Source organism: Coffea arabica, chromosome 3e (assembly GCF_036785885.1).
Source record: "Coffea arabica cultivar ET-39 chromosome 3e, Coffea Arabica ET-39 HiFi, whole genome shotgun sequence".
NCBI lineage: Eukaryota > Viridiplantae > Streptophyta > Magnoliopsida > Gentianales > Rubiaceae > Coffea > Coffea arabica.
The window spans coordinates 48,993,020-49,015,902 of NC_092315.1; the positions used below are offsets into that span (position 1 = coordinate 48,993,020).

Consider the following 22,883-nt stretch of genomic DNA (forward strand, 5'->3'; position numbering starts at 1 on the left):
TGCACTCAGCCGCGCGCATGACCGTGCCTGTGCCCACGCGCCCGTGCCCATGCCCATGCCCATCCTCACGCACACCCGCGCATGACCGTACCTAGTCGCATGCACACCCGCGCATGACCGTACCTAGTCGCATGCGGCCGTGCCCAGTCGGCCAAGCATTCATTCCGTATTATAACCGCACATTGTGTGTTAAAGCTAACTAGCAAAGCGTTCATAGCTTGAATCTTGAACGTACGCTAGTGCCGCACGAGGTGTTAGCTTGTTGGAAAACAAGCAGCCCGTGACACTTGGCAATCTATTCTAATTTTTTGACAAATAGTGAGACCATTGCACGTTGCACAAAACATGAAACTACTGATCTATATTCCTTGTGCATTATGCTACATTACAGACAAGCCCCTTCAACCCCATAGCAAATAACTATCTACCAAGGGAAACAACGCAAAACTATCATCTAAATCAAAACATAATGCAAGAATAGGCGAAAAGAAAAGACTAATGTGTGAACTAAGGGAGCACATAACTAAACAATTACAATTGATATACAAAGATGCACACTTTTGAACGGAAGAAACAAGAATTCGAAGTGTACATCAGAGTTCCGAAAGAATTGCAGGGATATAGTGAGACAATTCTGCAGTAAGTGACTGAAACCCATTGACAAGCTGCGTGTGGAAGTCCTGGTCTTCCTCTCCAATCAATCTAAAATGCACCCGAATAGCTCGCTTGCAGACAGCCATAAATTCCAGGAGGGCAGCAATTAGTTGCTGTAATTCCTGTGAGCGCAGCCTTGTTGCAGGCTCACCAGAAAGGAAAGCTGTACATACACTCAGAACTCCGCTGTTCACCTGTAAATGCATTAATCTTTTGAGTTTAATAATGCCCCCAACTTAGAAGATCTTATTAGACCACAAGCAAATAATACAATTAAGGCAAGCATTCTTCCAGAAAGAAAATAATGCCAGGAAGCATCTGAAGCCAAGCATGTCAGAAAATTTTGAAAAGATTACAGTTAATCACAAAACAGAAGAGACCGATGAATCATTTAAAGTGTGGCCAAACTCACTTGAACAGCCACAGAGCCTTGAAGTATCCTTTGTAAACTCTGAAGCCTTGGAAGTTGATCGCCTTCAGAGCTGCGAGGTTCTTCAAGTTCATTACGTAATGCAGCAGTTCGAGTTTCAATCATTCCTATTGCATTCTCAACTGGGGAAAACTCCAGTGACTCTGACTTAGTAACCACAAGCCTATTAACTAAGGCAGGGAAGGAGCCCTCAGTCTGCAAAACAGTACGGCGCTTCCACTGGTCTTCCAATCCACCTTGGGTCTTCCCATTTTTAGTAAAAGGAGTGTCAAACAAAAAACGGTCAAAGACACGGGCACGTATGCTTCCCGTAGAAAGAGAAAATATTCTTTCCCTTCTGCTTCCGAGATCCTCATCTTCCATGACCGGATCAACAGCAGTAATCTGAAGGTAGCAAACACTAGGCTCCAACTCATCAGCTTTAACTTGTCGAGAATCCGGAATGACATGCAACGTGGTTCCACCCATTCTTGACTCGTATATATGACTAAGTTTCTCCATTATATCACCCAGCCGGACATCACGGGGTTCTCTGTAAACATACTCTTTTCTATCTAGCCTCCCAAATTTTTCACCATAGAATCCCACCCTATAGTATGTGGCATCTGTGAATGGTATAGGACTAGATTCTTGCTCAAGGATGGATTCATAGATATTGGTTAACATGGTATGGCATTTTGCTAGCTGTCCATATGACCTTCTACTTTTGTACACTGGAATCACAAGTTCTAAAATGCTTGCACAGAAATGGTAGAGCTCAGCTTGTGAGAAAAGCTTGTTTGCAAGCTGTAGATATTTTACGGCGGAGTCAACTGTAAGTTTCGAGGCACCATAGCCTTCTACCTCTGCTGCTGAGGCCTCAGAAGTTATCTCACTGCTGACCATTGGGCATATTTTGCGCAAGGCGTTGACATGTTCATTGCTCCAGACACCATCGTTCCTGCTCACGAGGGCCTAGAAATAGTTGTGAATGTTATACTAGCACCAAAACTTGGTATATTGATAGTTAGTTCCTAAATAGTGAAAACCAATCACGCTAAAAATAAGGTCCAAAATATATAATTTTTCCACAGTGGGTGCCAGCTCTTTCTCCGTTTCCTTTTTTGTTTAATTTTTTATTTACTTTTATTTTATTGCAGGTAGTTATGTCAATATATGCCACAGCATAACACCGTTTATGTTCAGTGAAGTTAAAAGGTCTGCTGGTAGCTTTGGCAAATCAAAGTGGAGGGTAGCATAGTATACCTTATTATTTTAGAGCTCAGTGGTCCTAAATAAGTTGGATAGAACTCATTGGTCCATAAAACTCCAACGTTGGACTAATAATTCCAAAGAAAAAGCATGTCTAAGGATCTTTCTTCATTTCTTTAATTTACAAACTATTTGTTTATGCATCTCAATTTCCCAAAATTGCAAGATCACTAATTATTTATTTTTGGGTGCAAAATGTTGTACCTGCACTGCCTAAACCTACATGGAAAGGTTTCAGAATTCAATCATCAGATGGAAAGTAAGTCAAATGCTGAATAAATGGAGGTCTGAAAACTCCTGGGTCCTACAGAAACACTAAATGTAGCTTTCGTAAATTATATACTTAAATTAGCTCTAATCAGATAATGTAAACCGGCAGATTAAGCAACAAAACAGTTAGAGGAAGCTGCTTGTGTTTTCTCCAAGATAGACAGAAGGAGAAAAAACCTGCATTACTACACCAGCAACCGCAACAGCACACTGCGCAGCTTCAGCCCAAGACTGCATCTCCTGATGCGCGTCACACAAATGCAGTAACCACATTATATGAAGATCTGGAACAGGAGCAAAGGCCAATGCAAGTTTGTAAAAGCCCTCTGCTGCTGCATATCGATCCACAGTCATAACAGATGCCTAAAAGATTTTTTGGTTAATACCATATATTAATAAAAATCCATCATGCATATTATATGTGGTAGGATTGATCATAATATCAAATATACCAGAAGCGCATGTTCCAAGCTAGCATCAAGAGCCAAAAGAAGACTGTCAGCAAGATATTTGACCTCAGTCCAGGACCAATGGTTCTCTGATGAATTTTGAGGAACAGAGACAAGTGAATTATCTGGAAGACCACAATCATTTAACAAGTTAGGACTCTTAGATTCATCTGCCATTTCCGTCAACGACATTCTAAGACGGCGAGCTTCACCACTTTCTTCAAGTGTTCCATCAGATTTCATCTGAGTCACTTGAACTTCAGACATCAATTCAGAAAGAGTAATAGTTAGCATGACCCTTAGCCTAGCTGTTTGCGTGAAGTAGGAGAAAGAGCTCTGCAACATGAAAAAGCTGAACTTTACTCGACATGTCAAGAAGCATATTTACTGCTGGAGCGATATAACCATCCTAAGTAAATCAGTAACTATACCCGGACAAGTATTTGTAGGCCAATAACAGCTCTTTTCCTGATATTGTCATTCCGAAAAACTGCAAGACGAAGAAGATGAAAAGCAACTTGCTTCAAGAATCGATCATTTTCCCTTGCCATTAGTGTTGCTCCATGGAGTTCAAAGACACTATTGAACACAGGGAAGAGAGCTTTCCAGAATTCCAGGGGTTGATTACGTGAGAAGACATTCATAAATATAGAAGTCAGGCAGTCAAGTTTCGCATAATCAGTTGCGATGCTGTGGGATGCAGCAGTTCTTGAAAATTTCTCAGCTATTTCCAGAACTTGAAGACTGACGGCTGCACTAAGGTTTTCTTCCCAAAGTTCCTAAAATTATGCATTTCTGTCAAGCTAGCAAATAGGAAATCCAACCGCACAACAGTATTACTAAGAGATATTATACCAGTTTTTGTCTTAGGATTGGGTGCAAAGATTCCCTCAGCGCTTGAGTAGAGGCACCAATCCTGGAAGACTGTGCCTGAGCAAGAGCTTCCCGCAAAGAATATGGCTGACTGGGTGAACTAAGCTGGGAATTGACTCTTTGCCACAAGTACCCATTTTCAGGTGTTCCCTGAGGCTGGATTAATAGAGATTCCTAAATCTTCAACCATTTACTGGCACAGACGGAAACGACAAAGAAGCAGAAGTCTTTTTTTTTTGGAGAGGGGGGGGGAGGGGATGCTAAAGCTCAGATAAAACGTACTCTCACTTCGTGTCGTGCTGCCTCAGATAGATAGTGATTAATTGCTGGTGAAAGTCTTTCAGAATATTTTGGAGATGCAGGTTTTTCCTGTCCGGGACTGCGAGAACTATTGCTGATTAACATGCTATCAGCAGGTCTTCTGTGCTGCAAAATTTTTCTGGCCAATATTAGTAAACGAGAAATCAATTTCATTACCAACATTGTACACAAGAAAGTTATCTCAACCGACTAAGCAGACTAGGAAGAGGTGCTCTTGGTTGGACTGACAGCTTTAGACCATCCTCCGATGAGGAGGCAGCAAGAATAATCTGACCTCTTATAGCATATCAAACTCCATCATGTTAATTCTGTTGTCCTCAAATTCCTTGAGTTTGTCTGGATAGGAGGTTATTTGAAATAATTACTGTAGCACTTTTTGTGATGTGATGTATGTGAGATAAAAAGGTGATTGGAAATTGTGTTTATGATGTAAGTAGAAAAAAATTTGAATTTTTTTTTGCAAATCTTCCTATCCAAACAAACTCCTTATTACCAATACTCGTATCATAGTGTACAAACTAAACAAGCACAATTCATTGTGAACATTGTTAAAGAATTGTTATCACCACACATTAGATGACTAATTGAGTGTACCAGTATTAACAATTATGCTCTATTAAGAAAAGAGTAGGGCTAAAAAACGTCACGCTAAACACATACTAGAATTGAGCAAAATTATGAAGAAATAAACAACTGCACAAATTCATATTCTAACCTCAAAATGAACTAGGCCCTCCTCCAAAAGTTTGAAAAATAATCTAGTCCGAGCAATGCTTTGTTGCCATGCCTTCACAAGAGAGGCATCATCCAAATTGCGTATTATTTCCAAAATAATTATCAATACTTCACGCTTTTCTATTGCACTCAAATTGTAGAAGACAGGCATTTCATCTAAGATCTGCACAGACAAAACTTTCAAAATGAGATGGATAGCAGTTTGTTGACTTCCAAATTTCATTCAGCAAATTAAAATATTTACCATGACACCTGCAATATTATTTAAACAAGGGAAAGCAAGCTACTTAAACCTAACACATTAGAAAAGAAGGCTTCGAGTAAGAAGTCTTGAGATTGAGGGATGCATAGATATGCCTTCCAGGGCCTAAAACAGATCATAATGGCAGACAAAAAAAGTCAACTAATGACATCGAAGTCCTAGAAAAGAACTAGAGTAACACTATAATCCAGAACTTGTATACACTTAAAGCTACTGAAGCTACGAATTTAAAATCTATCCTACCTTTGAAAATTGAATCAGATAAAATCTTTGAGAAGTAGAAAGGGGAAAGGGCTAAGTAGTGCTTAAAGAATAAGCCTCCCATAGCAAGCTAGAGAAGGAAAGCAAAACAGCTTATCCAATGAGTAGCTCCATTCTAGTACTTTACACTTCGAGCTTATGAAGCCGTAGACACATAAACTGTTGGTCTGAAGCTTCTCTTTAGGACAGCATGGTTAACAAATACAGAGTTTGGGCACAGAGGAAAGAGATAAACTTCCATTTGACAGATTATTCGCCAAAATTGTTAAAGGAAGTATATGAAGTACTATATTATGAAAAACTGTAAAAATATGGTTTAAACACATAAACAGAGGGTTTCTATAGGGGGGTGGAAAGATACAGAAGAAATGTTGAACTCAGCAGCCCCTTTACACAGGATTCTAAGGTCAATAAAACTGGTAAAAGATGGAATATCAGATATTCTGATCACAGGTTCACAACAAAGCTTTGTAACCAATAATGAGGGACAATTTATAAATTATTAGGAAACATTGAGGTGGGCCCATGATCAAAATACTCAATGGGCCATCGAAAGAAAATGAACACAAAGAGGTGTTCCAAATGGCCAGTAAATGGAAACGTGGTATAGCAATGTTAATTTATTAATGTTGACACTTACCAATACGTTTTGCAATGCAATTCATACTTCTTTGCAATTTCCACATTAACACAACATGCATTTGACTTCATATCAATTAGAAATTTAGAAGCAGAAAATGGAATCATAGTGCTGACACCTGAACCCAAGCACATCTCCATGAACCAATCTAAAATTATCAGTTTTTGAACTGTAACCAATCTGTTAAGGTTAGTTAACCACATTGCACTTTTATTGGTAAAGGGGCTGGACTTCAAAAAATACGCATCCATCAACTGTCTTATGCAAACATTAAGCCCATAATAACTATGGGATGATAACAAAATGACCTAGCCAAACAGATTATATCAACAATTGCATCACATTACAAATCACATACAACCACAAAGAAACAAGAAAAAAAATTTTAACCAGGTCAAATAAAAGTAACATATTAAGAGCAATACGTTTATCATGTTAAGCTCTACAGCGTCATCCTTAGTTCAACAGTTAACTGCATTTTCTTAAATTGTTAGAGCTGGAGCTAACCCATCGGTGCAATCACCATACATTTTTTAGTTGTTTCAGTTTGTTTTTGCAGTTTTCTGTTTACTTATTGTTTCTTTTTCCTGTAATGCTTCCTTGGCTTAAATGAGGATCTTGAACAGGACAAGACCATGAGGCTAATACTAGAAAGAGTTAAATTGTGCAATATAACAGGTCTATGAGATAACATTTCTAAGCACCATTAAAGCCAACTTACCTGGCCAACAAGAGGAAAGTATAACTGGGCAATGTAGAGCTTATCTTCAGTCTTTTGGTAACGCACGTCAAATTCATGCTTGCAAAGTAGGACCACCAGAATTCTAGCTGCCTACAAGTGCACCAAAAAAAAGGATCTAGTTGTCAATGTGCAGGCCTACCGCTCGTGCATCTCAACTGAAATATGTCAACTATTGAATATCACAAAATAAATATCCAGGCAAGCAACAGGACTATACTCACCTTTGCCCGCATAGACAGATCATCATGGTCCCACGTTAGGAAAATTTCTTGTATTAGGACAGAAGAAAGGTAATTCCTGTTATAAGAAGATCAAGCTATCATTAGAATGAGGTCTGATGCAGTCAAACATGATGGCAAAGACAGAAAATTTGGGAGACAGAGGTGAGGGAAGTGGGCCACACAGGTCATGGAGACCAGACAAATGAATGGCCTATGCTCATTTTTGCCAATATGACATACTAATTCGTCAAACATGAATTTTATTTGCCACTTGAAAAGAAAAACTATCCTCTTGTCCTGTCCTGCTTGAAGTATCTGCTATGTCAAAAGAAACATTTATGATTACAATTCTCTGAAGTCAATTATTGCCAGATTAGTTCCTTCCATCCCTTCTATTGTCTTTATCTCCAAATCTAAAGCTGAAAGTTGTATAGATGAATCAGATTGAACTCAAATTCTCTGAAGTGATTTTCCAGCTTGAACTCAGTTCAATTGTTTAACGTCCATGCCAAGCTGAAAGTACAGAACCCTAATACTATATGGAAGCTAAAGATAGTTTTATACTCTACCAAACCTCAGAGGAGTTCAAAGTAAATACACTATTACAAGAATGAAGGTTCATATATAGAAGTTCCAAACAAGAAGAAAGATAGACCACTGTCGAACTTTTACCTATCTGAAGGATCTCGCCCAGGCATCTCCACGAAAAGATCATGGTCACATATAATTTGTAGAAAAGTAAGCTTGCAGTCATGCAGCACAGCTTGACAAACCCCAGAAAATTTGTCCAGGTACAAAGATACCTATGTAACATGAAAGAGACAATAACTTCAATTAATGCAGCACCAGATTGTTGAGAAACGGAAACTCTAGAAGATTAATATAAAATTGCTAGATGAGCACTGCAGCACATAAGTACAACAAACTTTAACAAGGGAACACATCTGAAGAAAATCAACTTGTCACAGTCAAAGCAGTTAAAGAAGGAAGGTTCAAACCTTCCAGTCTTATCAGCAATGTAAAAGAAGCACAACATTAGAAATTAATTTCTCAACTAACATACTATAATTAATTTTTCAACTACAACAGGATTCTGAAAAGTGATTGAACATTAGAAATTGCACGAAGTTCACACGAACTAATCTCATGCTATGTCCGATAAAATGATGGACAGAATCCTTGCACTGCTATAGGCAGCATTTTACTTCTTTAAATATGCAAAATACACTAAATATCAAGTCCCCAGAGGCCAAAACGGCACAAATTTGTGACATAGTGCGCTTTAAAACATTTGAATTAGGACCAAAGTTCACAAATAAACTGCTTGAACTTTTTCTTCTAAACTGGTATTAATTGAGTACCAAAATTCCATCTTTTAATGGGGAAGGACTCTGCTTGAAACTGATAATACACTGCAGAAGATTAAGAATGTTCAAACATCACAAAGCCATCCTAGCAACCACCCAAAGATCTGTAACTTTGCCCAGTGTTGAAACTCATTCATTACTCCTTAAGATGGCATCAGAATACTGTCAAGTATCATTTTTCCTCCTCTTTCTCGGTAACAACACCACCCAACAGTACGCACATTCAAATGTCCACCCAACAGTATGCACATTCAAATGTTTCCATGAAGAAGAAAAAAACTAAATTTGAAAGAAATATAAATAGGTAGTGAACTAACCAATTCAAAAACTTGTCGTGGCTCTATGATAGACAAGAGGTCGTAACAAAAGAAAGCCAAACTGCTGTTTAAATATTTGGCCAACCCTAAACCCTTCTTGCAACGCTCATGAACTTCCGTAATAAGGCAGTCATATAGTTGCATTATACACCTGAAAACACCTTCTTTCAATTGCATTGGTGGGACATCCTCACCTGAAGAGAAGAACAAGGAAAATGGAGTTCATTAAGAAAGAAAGAAGAAAGACTGAAATAAAGAAAATGGGGGTAGATATTAATAGTAGATTAGTTGATTCAAGATGGAAACAATCTCCAAAAGCTTTTCTAGCCAAATCAAAGTTACAACATTTCCTTTGGCACACAAATATATGAAATGTGTATGATTGAGGAAGAAGAAACATATTATGATTTCGGATCATTAAAGGCAGACCGTAAATCTGTGGCATTGATATGATCTTGCCTACATAGAAGTACCAGGTAAATGATGCACAAAAATTACAAGTACCATCTTGACAATTGTGATTGGTGAGCATGTAATCTTACATCTCGTTAAGATCTTTTGAGGAAAACATCTTATGCATGCTTCCATGTATCAAACAAAAGTAAGAATTTTAGCTTGCCTGGAGCTATCCCTCAAGTATTACAAGAGTAAAGGTCTTCATTGTAAGTTATTCAATCTTTATGCCAAATAGCACACGTTTAAAGATGCAAACATACCTGAGGGAAGATTGTGATAGTACAGTCGCGTCTGCTCCAATGCCATTGATTTCACTATCAGTTCAAGGAAAAACCAAGCCATTGCCAAAACATCATCATAAACCGGCCCTACACGGTAGCCTTTTGCCTATACAAATAGTTAATGGGTAAGAAAAAATTGGCAGTTTAGTTGTGCAGCCCAGTCATACAGAAAAAATGGCCTCCGGCCTGTTTTTGAAACTATAAACTTGTGGAATCCAACAAATTTGTTATAACGATATGTCTTTTGCACTCTTTGGCCATGGCCTGTTGGTATTCAAGTATTCAACCACCATAAAATTGAATTTTTTTTTTTTAAAAACTGCATTATAAACCTCAGGCCATTGAATGCCTATTGTCCAGGGGCTAGGTCCAATAAGCAGCAGGAAGCAAAGTATGTACCTTACTGCGAGCCAGGCTTCCCCAGACTGTAGATAAACCAGGGTATACTGGCGGCTGACGACCACCAAAATCATCAAAGGCAAAATCAACATAGTTCACTAGATAAACATTTCTTTCGGCTTCATCTACTGATTCTTGCTGCACCCTAAATACTCCATGAGAAGAAAAGGAGGAATTAAAAAGCTGTTGACCAAAATGACTTTAAGTAAAACCTATAAATTATTCACTTGTAAATATACGACCAATGAAATTTCAAATATAGCCCCAACAATGTTCTTGAAATACACCATTCATATGCGTGACAGAAAAGTATACCTCGTCAAAATGTTAACCATAGCTCTGAAGGCAGCAACCTGGATATATGGGGAGCATAGAAAATAGAAAACATCAGAATGAAGACACATAAACCCAAAACCCAACTAAAACTGTTGAGTAAGAAAAAGAACAATGCTGACAGTAAAGAACCAACAAGTATATAAATAGAGACATGTATAGAGATGGATTGTATGGAAACGTTCAAAAATAAGGGTGAACCTGGAGAGTTTCTCCACCATTGCCTATAAGATGGAGGAGCATATTTAGTATAGGATGGAGAAACTGAAGCAAGGCAGTAGAATCCACATTCTTCAAACTGTTGATAGCCTGCATGAATACTCAAAAAAAGCTTGAATCTCATCATCTGATTTGACATGTTCATTTTCTTAACATTTTCTAATCAGCTGTTAAGCTGATAAAAAAGAACATAATTTAGCAACTGTCAAAATTCTAAAAGATCAGTTTCCCTTGATATACACTAATTTAAGCAGTAAGGATTGCAATACAGAGGTGTTGTAACTTGTAAAAGAAGTGAGAACTCGCAAATTTATCCTGCTATTAAATTTGGATTACTTTTCCTCTGGGAATGGCCCAGCAGATCTCATGAATTCAATAACGTGATATGCTATATATACAATATGCATAATAAGATTCGGAAATCTAAGTTACCATATTCACCGGGTCTCCCTTTCTGATTCTTCCATAGTAATATTCTTCTATAGAATATAAATGAACGGAACTTGAATTAACTAACATTTTTTCCCTTTTTGGCTGTGTGGGTAAATATTTGCCTTGGTCCTCCGAAGTATCAAGTGAAGTTACTGCAAAATTGCTTAGACTAACTTGACTGGACTTAGCGAACTCTGCACCCACTAAAACACTTTTGATGTACTTCACACAGCAAAGACTTCAGGAATCAGCAGAGAAATCGTGCCACACAAAAACTCTACATGCCATTGAGGTAAACAATTCATTACCAGTTGTAAAAAAGCCAGCACATGGCTACAAATATCTTGCATTGCCATATCAACACATTGCTCTTTGACAACATTAAAATGACCTTTCTTAACAACAATGTACTCAATCACACAGGACTCTTTATCACACAAGAGGTCTGCCAATACACGTCAAGATAGCAAAGGGCTTAGTAAGAACTTTAAATGGACCTTGGTCATCTTTGGAACCACCTACTCAAATTGTCCATATGAATTGGTTCAGAGCAAGGAATTCCTGGGACTTCTTACCTTTTGGGTGTAATTTAGAGGCTCAGCTCGCAATCATGTTCTAAGGTGCAAAAAGGTCATAACCAATAGTAGGTGTTGCATCTTTTCCTTCAGTTAAATTGCTCCCAAATAAAGTATAACTGTTCAATTGATTCCTTATGGATACCATGCAAGTCTACTTTCCCCTCTCTATTATACTCTGATTGCATTTGCACACATGGAACTCACAACTATCTTCTATTGAACATCTTGCAGAACCAGCTACCGTTTGAGCATGACAATACAAGGCATAAAAGAATAAGGTAGGTGTGTTAACTTTTCTAAGAGAACATAATAAATTAGAACAATCAGAATACCTAGCCAACTCTATAATTGAAGAAACAACTTATCTTTGAGCACATCATAAGCCAAAATGGATTCACAAATTTTCTTTCACTTTGAAGAAATATAGCGTGCCAGATCTGGATAGCTGGATTCAGTGCTACCTCATACAAATTTCTCTTTAGTAGCACGCATTTAAGTTTGTGTATATTTAGTTTTTCTTTTTTTGGGAGGGAAAGGAAGGAGGATGAGGAGGAGGAGGAGAAGCAGGAGAAGTTTTGTCCGTAATATCACAAAGATCGCCAGTAATTTACAGAGTTGAATTTTAAGCATAAATAAGCAATGAAAATAATCACCTCAAGTAGCTCAGATCCCCAAGGTGGACTAGTTCGAAGAGTGTGTCTGTCATACTCAAGAAAAAAATCTCTAATTCGCTCACTAATGGGGTATAATGATGAACATAGTCGCAAGCGAAGCCTGAATACATTTTTCCCATCCTCCAAGTAATCCAGTCGCTCCTACAAAATATTCAAAGGAATGGGAATTAGAAATTAAATAGAAGCATAGCAGTAAATCTGTGGTTAGCCATCAAATGGATTGATTATATATATGGAAGCGGCACACACTTATTTTCAAGACAAACATGCAGAGAGAAAGAGAAGCATTGATATGCTAGACAAGAGATCAAGATTACATAGGAGACAAATGAAGATTACCTTAACAGTATCCTGAAGGTAGTGTGGAACCAACTCTCTCATTATTGGCAAAGAAACCTCAGACCTGAACCTAATTTAATCCACAGGGACAATTAACATTTGACAAGCACAAGCAATTAAAGATTTTATATGGAAAAAAAAGAGCCCAACACATGCTCTGACAAGATTTCATATGATAATATAAAGCATACCACAACAAAATACACCATTTATCAAAATGAGAACACTCCAAACCCGTAGACTGTTTAATTCAAGAGCCCCGTCCGCTTTCAAACATTCAACAACACCATTTCACAGATTATAGTGTTTTAAACCAGAAATGTGACATTCATGGATTCAAAGCTGAACAGGTGCTCAGGTTTCGGAAAGAAACTGGAGATAATCCCAACACATTTCAGCGGATCTCCAAGTAGCGACAGGGTCCGACCTTTTTGGAAGAATTGCAAAAACCCCTACTCAATGATTCTAAAATTTCTGAATTGTTCTCACAAACAACAGAAAAAAAAACTGTCTTCTGTCGTTCATTACATGGGGCTCTCACTCTAAACTTACCCCAAAAAAATCCAGGAAGTAACATGTTTCAACAATCCAAGATTTTTAATCACCATATCGGTTATCACAAAACCACATATGTTTCCTTCGGTCGCTATCCATATCCTAGCCTACAATTCTTAACATACCACAAAAGACTATCACATAATTGAAACTGCATATTTTCATCGGTTAAATCTTTTGTCAAGCAATTTAATCCATACCCCAGCTACACATATAATTTGATTATTCTTCATGCAGCATTCAGACAGATCCCATAGACTCCCAATTCCAGATCTTTACAGCTACATATCCACTGTTCATCCAAAGCCTTTCAAGCGGAGCGTAAAAGCCCCTTCCTTGCACCAATACCCTTACACATCCATGGCTTTGTATTTTGTTTCTTGATGTCTTTGGAAGACCAATTGGCATACCAGTAAGCATTCTTTTATCAAGCTTACAAACAGCAAAAGAAGTTCCCCACGGGAATGCACGGCCAAGGAAGCATTCCGATTGTGGAGAAAAAGGTAATCAAACCTTTTATTGCATCAAAGATATTTAGAGTAAGTCTGAAATCCAACCAGACATAGTAAATTCAACAAATTTTAAATGCCAACCCATAGACTGATGCATAAGGCAAATTCTCATGACAGTTTTATTGAGATGAAATCACTTCGTGCAGTGAGTTGGGAAACAAAAGTTGGCTTTGTATTTTGTTTCTTGATGTATTTGAAAGACCAATTGGCATACCAGTCCAATTGGCATACCAGTAAGCATTCTTTTATCAAGCTTACAAACAGCAAAAGAAGTTCCCCACGAGAATGCATGGCCAAGGAAGCATTCCGATTGTGGAGAAAAAGGTAATCAAACCTTTTATTGCATCAAAGATATTTAGAGTAAGTCTGAAATCTAACCAGACATAGTAAATTCGACAAATTTTAAATGCCAACCCATAGACTGATGCATAAGGCAAATTCTCATGACAGTTTTATTGAGATAAAATCACTTCGTGCAGTGAGTTGGGAAACAAAAGTTGGCTTTGTATTTTGTTTCTTGATGTATTTGAAAGACCAATTGGCATACCAGAAGCTTCTTTTATCAAGACAAACAGCAAAAGAAGTTCCCCACGAGAATGCATGGCCAAGGAAGCATTCCGATTGTGGAGAAAAAGGTAATGAAACCTTATATTGCGTCAAAGATATTTAGAGTAAGTCTGAAATCCAACCAGACATAGTAAATTCGACAAATTTTAAATGCCAACCCATAGACTGATGCATAAGGCAAATTCTCATGACAGTTTTATTGAAATCACTTCGTGCAGTGAGTTGGGAAACAAAAGTTGGCTTTGTATTTTGTTTCTTGATGTATTTGAAAGACCAATTGGCATACCAGTAAGCATTCTTTTATCAAGCTTACAAACAGCAAAAGAAGTTCCCCATGAGAATGCATGGCCAAGGAAGCATTCCGATTGTGGAGAAAAAGGTAATCAAACCTTTTATTAACAAAAGTGGGAAACTTGGATTTACATTGACATTTTAATAAACAGTAGCTATCCATAAATAATAATTGCACTACAGAGGATTAAGGAAGCAAGAACCACAGGAAGCCTTGAAACCCCATTTGCTAACCTTTTGGCAGTAAAGTTCTAGGTTTAGTTCTAGGGTTCTTAAAGCTGAGTTAAATAGAAGCAAGGCCATCTGTTCATTCAAATGTGGCGTGTCGCTCATATTAGATCTCTCAACAGCAATAATTTTGTAGCGCTGATACAACTGCTTAATCAAAAACTAAAAGCTTGAGATAGAGTTAAAAAAAACCATCAATTTTAAAGATATGTGCTTCAGGACCATATTTTTATGATCAAATATATCTTGCAACATAAAAGGGGCTAAGTTGCATTGCCTTGTTGTTATAGAATTTGTAGTGAAAGTCAGCATAAAAAAGGGCCAATGAACTTCATGAATTTGACAACAAATGGAAATGACTAACGAGAAATAAAACATACTGAGCATGAGTAGATAATGGAACTGAAGCATATCCAATTACAACCTGCCAAAGGGAAAACAAATTAAAGGACAAAAGATGCCATTATAAAACAGAATAAAAGAAGTTGCTGCAAATCAGCAGTCAAGCTTAATCAAACATATAAGAGGAAAAGAAGTCCTTAAAAAGCTAGACAAATGACTGTCTCACAGGCTTTGGCGCTTCCAGTTTCGTTTGAAGGTCAACATGAAAGAATGTGAACAATAGGTGATGCAGTGGTGTCCAAATGGCTGGCAGGGAAACTTTAATCTCATCATGGTAGCAAGCAACCCTAGCTGCAACCGCAACTTGAGTATGAGCCCATTTCTGAAGTGATGCAGCTGGTTCCCTTGGATGCATTGCCTGGAGAATAGAAAACTGCATTCAAACTCAGATTTGGTCTATTATTGAAAAGTGCTCGCTATGGCACCCCAACCTACCTCCAATGGTGGTTTACGAATATCAACATCATCTTTTCTCAGCTCAACCCGTATAAACAGATTCCTTTTCCGACTCATGCTAACATTCAAAGGGTACACATAAAGACAATGGAAGAGCTGCAAGAAAGGCTCATTTCTTGTTGTTGTACGGAAGTCAAAAGCTTGGAACTGCAAAAAATGTGATCAAATTTCCAGTTGATATCTGATCGATGTACAAACAAAAATTAACAACTAAACCATTTAATGGTATACAACTATGAGATGAAAAGACTGAACGAATATTTTGCACACTAACTTTGTTGGCTAAAACAATACTTGGCAGAAGAAATATAATAGACAGAACCTTGTTTGCATAGGACTTTATATAATCATATAAGTAGATTATGGGGGAAATACTGTATAACATACATCGTCGGCAGCAAATTCCAAGTTACTTTGAGCAATTGATCCATTTCGAGCCATCTCTTTCCCCTGAAAGGATATTGATTTAGAGCTGGCATAGTGAGGTCCATAAGAACCATTGCTGGGGCATCTAGTTATACTGGGATCATTCAACCGGTCCACATGTTCAACGGACCCATAGATGGTATGCCCACTTTCCAAAGTGTTTTCCCAATCAACAGAGCTGGCTTGGAGCTTTTCAATTTCCAATCTTAAGACACCCTTGACAGGTTTATGAACCTTCCGCTTTGGATCCTAGCATACGGAGATTGAGTTGAATGACAAGCATAAAACATTATATAGAAGTTTTAGTTCCAAAGAAAAACAGACGTTGAGATTATGTGATTTTAGACAAAAATCAATTGTTCAGGCCGACATGAAGCAGAAAAAAAAAAGGTTGTTCTACAGAAATCATTCATGATTAAGCATGTTATATTATTTATACCAAATATGTCTTAGGAGATTAATTTCCACATAAAAGACAAGAAGTAGTGTCCATGCTGATCATATCATAGTAACTGCTGAATATGTAGTAAAAGGTTCAGTTTGGGGAGCAACAAATAGTAGAAAATGAGAAAAGTAGTACCAACTTTACCAAAGCCAAAACCAGAAGCGACCTTATCTTATAGCTGCCATATTGTATACTTAAGGTGAAAACTAGCATATAATTATTTAACTGTTAGCTGATATTATTTCAAGATTAACAACAGTCTGAACCCAGAAAGCGGAAGATGGTAATACCTAAGACAAGAGAGATCTTTACAATACCTGGAGTGAGTCCTCAGTATAGCCTTCTTTAACTTTATTCAAATTGGAAACTTCAACCACCACGGCACTTGTATAGTTAAGCTTCCCTTCCGAAGTAATCTTTGCGATTGGCTCCATAACGTGATCTTGAGAACCTGAACCTGACATGCTAGGAGTCAAGGGGCTGCCTGGTGAAGCAGAACCCCCAGATGGTGCAGTAATATTGCTATCAAAGAGTGGAATGATGGCCCAAGCAAAAGACTCTCTGTAAGGCATGATCCGGGACCACACTTGCAGCTTCTGTTTCTCTCTTTCAGTCAAGTGCACCTAATCAAATACAAGTTACTACTAGTGCAGCCAGAAATGTAATCCAGCACATTGTTAAAAGCCAAAACCAACTCAACAAAAAAAAAAAAAATTTTATCTTTTACATTAGAAATAAATCGAACTCAAGCTGGTGTAAACAAGAGTGCAGCTCTTCCTTAAGGGCAAGCATTGTAAACCATGTTTTACGGCATTCATTTTATTTAGTTAACTTGTAGATGTATAAAATCTTATCAAGAATCAGGCAACAAATTGGGAATATTTTCCTCCTGCAGGTAGGGAATCTAACACATTAACCACCTTCTATGATACATTGGGTGGATGATACCCAAGATCAAACAGAAGTAGATAGACAGATCAAACCCTGTAGCAAAGAGGCAATTCCATGGCTTACAAGCTCTCACATTAACCATACTAATGGAACAAGGTAGATTTTAAGAAACATAACACTTCACTCCTAGAATAAAATGCACAAAGAAAAACTCAAAGGTGAGTGGATTATAATCACTCTTGGATTCAGTCTTTAAATCAGATAGTTTTGCGATTTAGTGACATCAATTGACTCCTTCATTTGGAAGTTCATATACATCTAGCTCTTACTGGTTCTTTGCGTGAATAAACAGAAGGAGTCACCCCGTTTTCTTCTGTTGCAGGTTTCTCTAATTGAATCAGCAGACAAACTGATGCTGATGGAGCATCTAGATGGAAAATACCGCGCTGTTCAGAAGAACTGCTGGCCTGGTGACAGTTGAAATAGGTGATGAATATATCACGTAGAAACCTCAGAGGACAGAATAAATTGGAGAGAGAGAGAGAGAGAGAAAGAGAGAGAGAGACAAGAAAAGCAACTAAATTCCTAAAACATAGTCCATTCGAAGTTCGATGGATAAAGAACCGTAGCTTACATCTTGCATTTCTGGAGGTGACAGTTGAAAACTGAAATCCTCTGACAGTTTTTCTCTTCTCTCCCTATTATATAAAGAAATGGTGCCATAAAACGGCTCTACAAGAAAACTTCTGAATCTCAGATGTGGAACTTCTGGAAGCTAAAAGCTCAATAAAATGAAGAAAACTAAAATGAAATCCTACTAATAATAGATTAAAAGTTTGGACAAATTCAAACTCACCAACAAGTCCAGCTTGAAATGATAATGATAGAACTTTCACAGCGATCTTTAGTCCACTATAACCATGTAAAAATACATGAACATCAGACACATGTTCAAAAACTAAGTGCAACTTTGTTTATGATAAGAGTGAGTGACACACAGACAGATTTTGACACAACAGTAAAAACCTGGCATATTGAGGCAAGTGTGTTTCTGGATTTCTTTGACCAAATATCATAGATCGCTCATTCTCCCAGTCAAAAACGGGTTCATAAGCTGGTAGGGGGGATTCACCGAAATGCTGCAAAAGTAACATTTCCATAACCAAATAATGAACTAGCATATGCACACACAAAGACAAATAAATGAATCCTATAACAGCAAAACCTTCAGTAGTAGCAAGTTCGATGACTCCGGGATACTAGATCCTGAAGGTTGAATCCCAGACGTACTAGGAAGTTCTTCATCAGCTGAATCTTCAGTCTTACTTTGCCTAGCATTAGCAAGATGCATTTCTGCAGACATTTCAGAATAATATCAGCAGCAATGTTGAACAGCACAGTTTTCTACCCAAAAAATAATGGTATGTCTGTCAAAGTTGTAGGTACAGTAAACATAACTTGCTCCCACAGTGAGAGTCATTACTGATTAAAATCTTTTCAAAATGGTAATTTAGTTCACCAATCTTCTATACAGGTACTACTGAACTCCAGAAACATAGCATCTCATACAACCTGTTGATGAAGTTAGCTACAATTTAGCACCACCAAACATTTTAAATCAGCTATTGTATGCCATAATACTACTTCCAGCCCTCTGTGAGATGCTTGAAAACAAAAGAAAATCTTTTCATGCAAGGAGCATTCAAACAAATTATTCCATTTTTGTGCTAAAATTTATTTCAGCTATCATCTTCATCCAACATACTAATGCTTCGGATGTTGCTCTTCTGCTACAAAGGAGCCTCTCAAAAAAGTGTTCTTGTGAACTTAATGTAGTTTCCCAGTAAGATCCTTATAAGTAGGAATTGGACTATATGAATATCTCCCCTTTGGCTAGAAGTATAAAAATATAATCGAAGAATTTTTTCTACATCCTTTTAGAGCCAATAGCTGTTCTTTTGTTGTAAAGGAACTTGTCAAAAAGCTACTTTTGTGAGCATAACACAATGCCCTCGAAAAATCCTTTTAAACTTTAAATATCATATATCTCCCTTTTGCCTAGGAGAACGAAAAATAATCCATGAGTTTGTCTCCAGCCTAAAAGCTGATAGTTGCTTCCTGTCCCTAAGAAAACAATAAAAATCAAGGCTTATTCTTTGCCGGACCACGGTGCTATTTTGATATATAAAAAATGAGCTGAAAGTAATTGATGATTAAGAATATTGTGAATCCTATGACCAAGTACCTAGAGATTACTCCAAAAGGAAAAGGTCAGATGTTAATGACCCAACATGAGCTCGGGCAATATGAGACTACCAAGGGTGCTGTGGGGATGGGAGCAGAATTTGCAAAGATGAATTACCAAAATGAAAAGTTCCCTAAATCTCTGAGAAGCTACTGCAGATATTACTTGGACATCTATGTTCTTTACATGTACATCAAGTTTCAAGTTGGCTGCACAAAGAGTCCTATATTACACAGGTCTGTTTTTTATTCCTTATTGGAAGTTATGGTGTTCATTTGGTTGCTATAGTCACAGCAATTTGGATGGAGCAAAAGTAGTCTAACTGATTTATTTTCTTTTATTCTGTCAAATATATTAATGGTCCAGTTAATGGTTATTGCCCTAAACAAACTCCAAACTTGATTCCATTGTGTTACTTGAAGTCCTTGGTCATATTATTCCGACCATGTCATCCAGAGACCACCCACCAAAGAGCAACAAAAGATTCCAACAGGGAGAAGTAAATGATATCGAAAAAACAGTTATTTTCTTAAATGTATTCCGGGATAATTTTGATTAGTTGTTGTCTGTAGTTTATAAAGTGGCCGACTGACCCCCCCCCCCCCCCCCCCGGCCGCACGCGCATGCAATGGTTTAACGGCATGCCCTTCCCAACTTTATCAGAAGGATCTCCATCTTAACTAACTTAGGTGTAGGGGGAAAAGATAATTGATGGTAAGTACATTAAACAAATCTGTTCATCGTTTGAGCAACAAGTCACCAAAATGCTACATGTTGAACTTGATCAAAACCTATGGTCGCAAGAACCCCTCAAGATTCAACCACATTTTCCCCAACATAGTAAGCTCATCATGCACGCCATCTATCATATCATATCAGATTTTATTTTATTATATTTTTCTCACATCGCCTCTTCAATGGTAATTAGTATTTCCTGGAAAGTGGGAAGGACAAGAGTTGTGTGAGGGGAGGGCAAGGGAATACCTGTTTCAATATCTGTATCGGGTCCTTCGAATATTTGGTTGTGGAATTGAATGGGGCCGATACTTTCATAGTGCCCGTACTTGTTATCATCTTTCACCCAGTCAGTTCGATAGCACTGAACAAGTTCATTTAAATGTGGCCACTGTTCCAAGTTTTCGTCAAGCTGATGAAAAGGGGAGGGAATTAAAGGTATGAAAAAGAATACAAAAAAAAAATTCTAAGAAACCCAGAAAAAATGAAGAAGCACCAAAAAAAAAAGAAGTCTTACAAGGGGGTCTAACTTCAAAGAGGCAGCATAGGATTGCCGGGGAATCCTTCGGAAGCGGTGGCCATTGGATGCAGAACTCTCCATAATTTTACTGAAACAAAAAACAAAAAAAAAGGAGTCAATTAAGTGGGCCTAAAAGATCAGTGACGGAAGCATCTGGAAATGTGGATCCAAAGGAAGAAAGAAAGAGAATGAAGTGAGAATGGGGAAGCGAGAAAGAGTGGTAGGGGTCACTCAAAGCTGTTGTACCGTGCGTACTACTGGTAGAGAATGAGACTGAGACTGAGGAGATGGGTTGAAAGGGAAAGGTAGTCATTGCATTGCAACTCTTGGGGGAGAGGGAGGGCTATGGAGAAAGCACATTTGCAATTTGATTAAATAAGCGGATGCTTCCTTTCACATTTTTGCAGCACAACAAGCGAAACAAATAGAAAGAAAGAGGGATCGTGCACCTGATGTTAATGTAGAAGACGCAGTGCTCCTCCAGGGAAAGAAGTCCGGCAGCTACTGCTCGCCCAGATCCGTGTCAATAGTAATTAATATCCATAAGCATTTTGCTTTTACTTGCAATTCTTCTGCCACCTACCTCGTTAAGTTTTATTACTTACTACTTCTAGTGATTAGGGCTTCTTCGGAGTTCTTCTTCTTCTTCTTCTTCTTCTTCTTCTTCTTCTTCTTCTGCTACTAGTTTGGAAAGTATAAAGCACAGTTAAGTAGTGCGATTTTGCCCGGGCAGGGTGGGGTTGAGGTGGGGGAACCAGTTTTATCGCGTCGGCGTTGGCGGGGTTGGGACTGGGGTCCTTTCAGCGTCCCATTTCTTTACTCAGAGGAAGAGGAGTTAGGGTGCTCCTCACTCTACTCCATTACGATTTGAGTTGAGAAATGAGGGTCAAAACAGCGGCAGCAGTTAACAAAAGGTCAAACTCCTTCAACTTCATTTCTGACGGAAAACAAACATTACGTTGAAAGAAAGCAATTCATGCTTCATCACCACCTGACATATGGCTAACTGAATTAAGGAAAACAAAAAATCATAAGGGGTTGGTTTGTAATTATTAAAGGTTTAGTGGTCAAATAATAAATAATCAAAATATCACAGGTCAATTTGTAAGTTTACTAAAGTTTGCAGGTTTAATTGTAAATTAGCTAAAAATTAGGGCTCAGTTTGCAATCACATAAAAGTAGAGGTACAAATCATAATTTACTAGAGGATTAGGCGCCACTTATAATTTCACAAAAATATTTTGGGTCAAATTATAATTTAGCAAAAATAGAGGGCAACTGTGTAAGCATGTTTAGGCAATCTAGTAAGCATGTTTAGGGTTTGGGCTTTTTTGATTTAGGGAGATTTTAGGGTTTGGGGTTTGGGGTTTAGGGGTTAGGGTTTAGGGTTTAGGGTTTAGGGTTTAGGGTTTAGGGTTTAGGGTTTAGGGTTTAGGGTTTAGGGTTTAGGGTTTAGGGTTTAGGGTTTAGGGTTTGGGGTTTGGGGTTTAGGGTTTAGGGTTTAGGGTTTAGGGTTTGGGGTTTGGGGTTTAGGGTTTAGGGTTTAGGGTTTAGGGTTTAGGGTTTAGGGTTTAGGGTTTAGGGTTTAGGGGTTTAGGGTTTTGGGTTTAGGGTTTAGGGTTTAGGGTTTAGGGTTTAGGGTTTAGGGTTTAGGGTTTAGGGTTTAGGGTTTAGGGTTTAGGGTTTAGGGTTTAGGGTTTAGGGTTTAGGGTTTAGGGTTTAGGGTTTAGGGTTTAGGGTTTAGGGTTTAGGGTTTAGGGTTTAGGGTTTAGGGTTTAGGGTTTAGGGTTTAGGGTTTAGGGTTTAGGGTTTAGGGTTTAGGGTTTAGGGTTTAGGGTTTAGGGTTTAGGGTTTAGGGTTTAGGGTTTAGGGTTTAGGGTTTAGGGTTTAGGGTTTAGGGTTTAGGGTTTAGGGTTTAGGGTTTAGGGTTTAGGGTTTAGGGTTTAGGGTTTAGGGTTTAGGGTTTAGGGTTTAGGGTTTAGGGTTTAGGGTTTAGGGTTTAGGGTTTAGGGTTTAGGGTTTAGGGTTTAGGGTTTAGGGTTTAGGGTTTAGGGTTTAGGGTTTAGGGTTTAGGGTTTAGGGTTTAGGGTTTAGGGTTTAGGGTTT

At 38.1% G+C, this 22,883-nt stretch overlaps 1 protein-coding gene across 3 annotated transcripts; it reads right to left on the reverse strand.

Annotated features, from left to right (window-relative positions):
- Positions 1-334: 334 nt before the first annotated feature.
- LOC113735246 (guanine nucleotide exchange factor SPIKE 1) lies at positions 335-21,678 on the reverse strand. Of its 3 annotated transcripts, none has more exons than XM_027262266.2 (31): positions 21,227-21,678; positions 20,775-20,865; positions 20,507-20,669; positions 18,503-18,630; positions 18,304-18,416; positions 18,134-18,189; positions 17,912-18,009; positions 17,607-17,744; positions 16,704-17,009; positions 15,903-16,190; positions 15,495-15,662; positions 15,226-15,417; positions 15,038-15,081; positions 12,505-12,574; positions 12,145-12,306; positions 10,464-10,571; positions 10,245-10,282; positions 9,930-10,074; positions 9,510-9,636; positions 8,794-8,987; positions 7,782-7,912; positions 7,110-7,185; positions 6,868-6,978; positions 4,964-5,146; positions 4,210-4,353; positions 3,910-4,083; positions 3,486-3,833; positions 3,058-3,390; positions 2,783-2,968; positions 1,067-2,038; positions 335-848 (listed from the first exon to the last, which is right to left on the reverse strand). In XM_027262266.2, exons 2-31 carry the CDS (start codon positions 20,856-20,858, stop codon positions 594-596), a joined length of 5,535 nt encoding a protein of 1,844 aa, XP_027118067.2. In that variant the 5' UTR covers positions 20,859-20,865; positions 21,227-21,678; the 3' UTR covers positions 335-593. The 3 variants fall into 3 exon arrangements, with proteins under 3 accessions (XP_027118067.2, XP_027118066.2, XP_071939766.1); XM_027262265.2 differs by having other exon boundaries at positions 15,226-15,432; positions 21,227-21,547; XM_072083665.1 differs by lacking the exons at positions 20,507-20,669; positions 20,775-20,865; positions 21,227-21,678 and having other exon boundaries at positions 17,912-18,020.
- Positions 21,679-22,883: the final 1,205 nt, after the last annotated feature.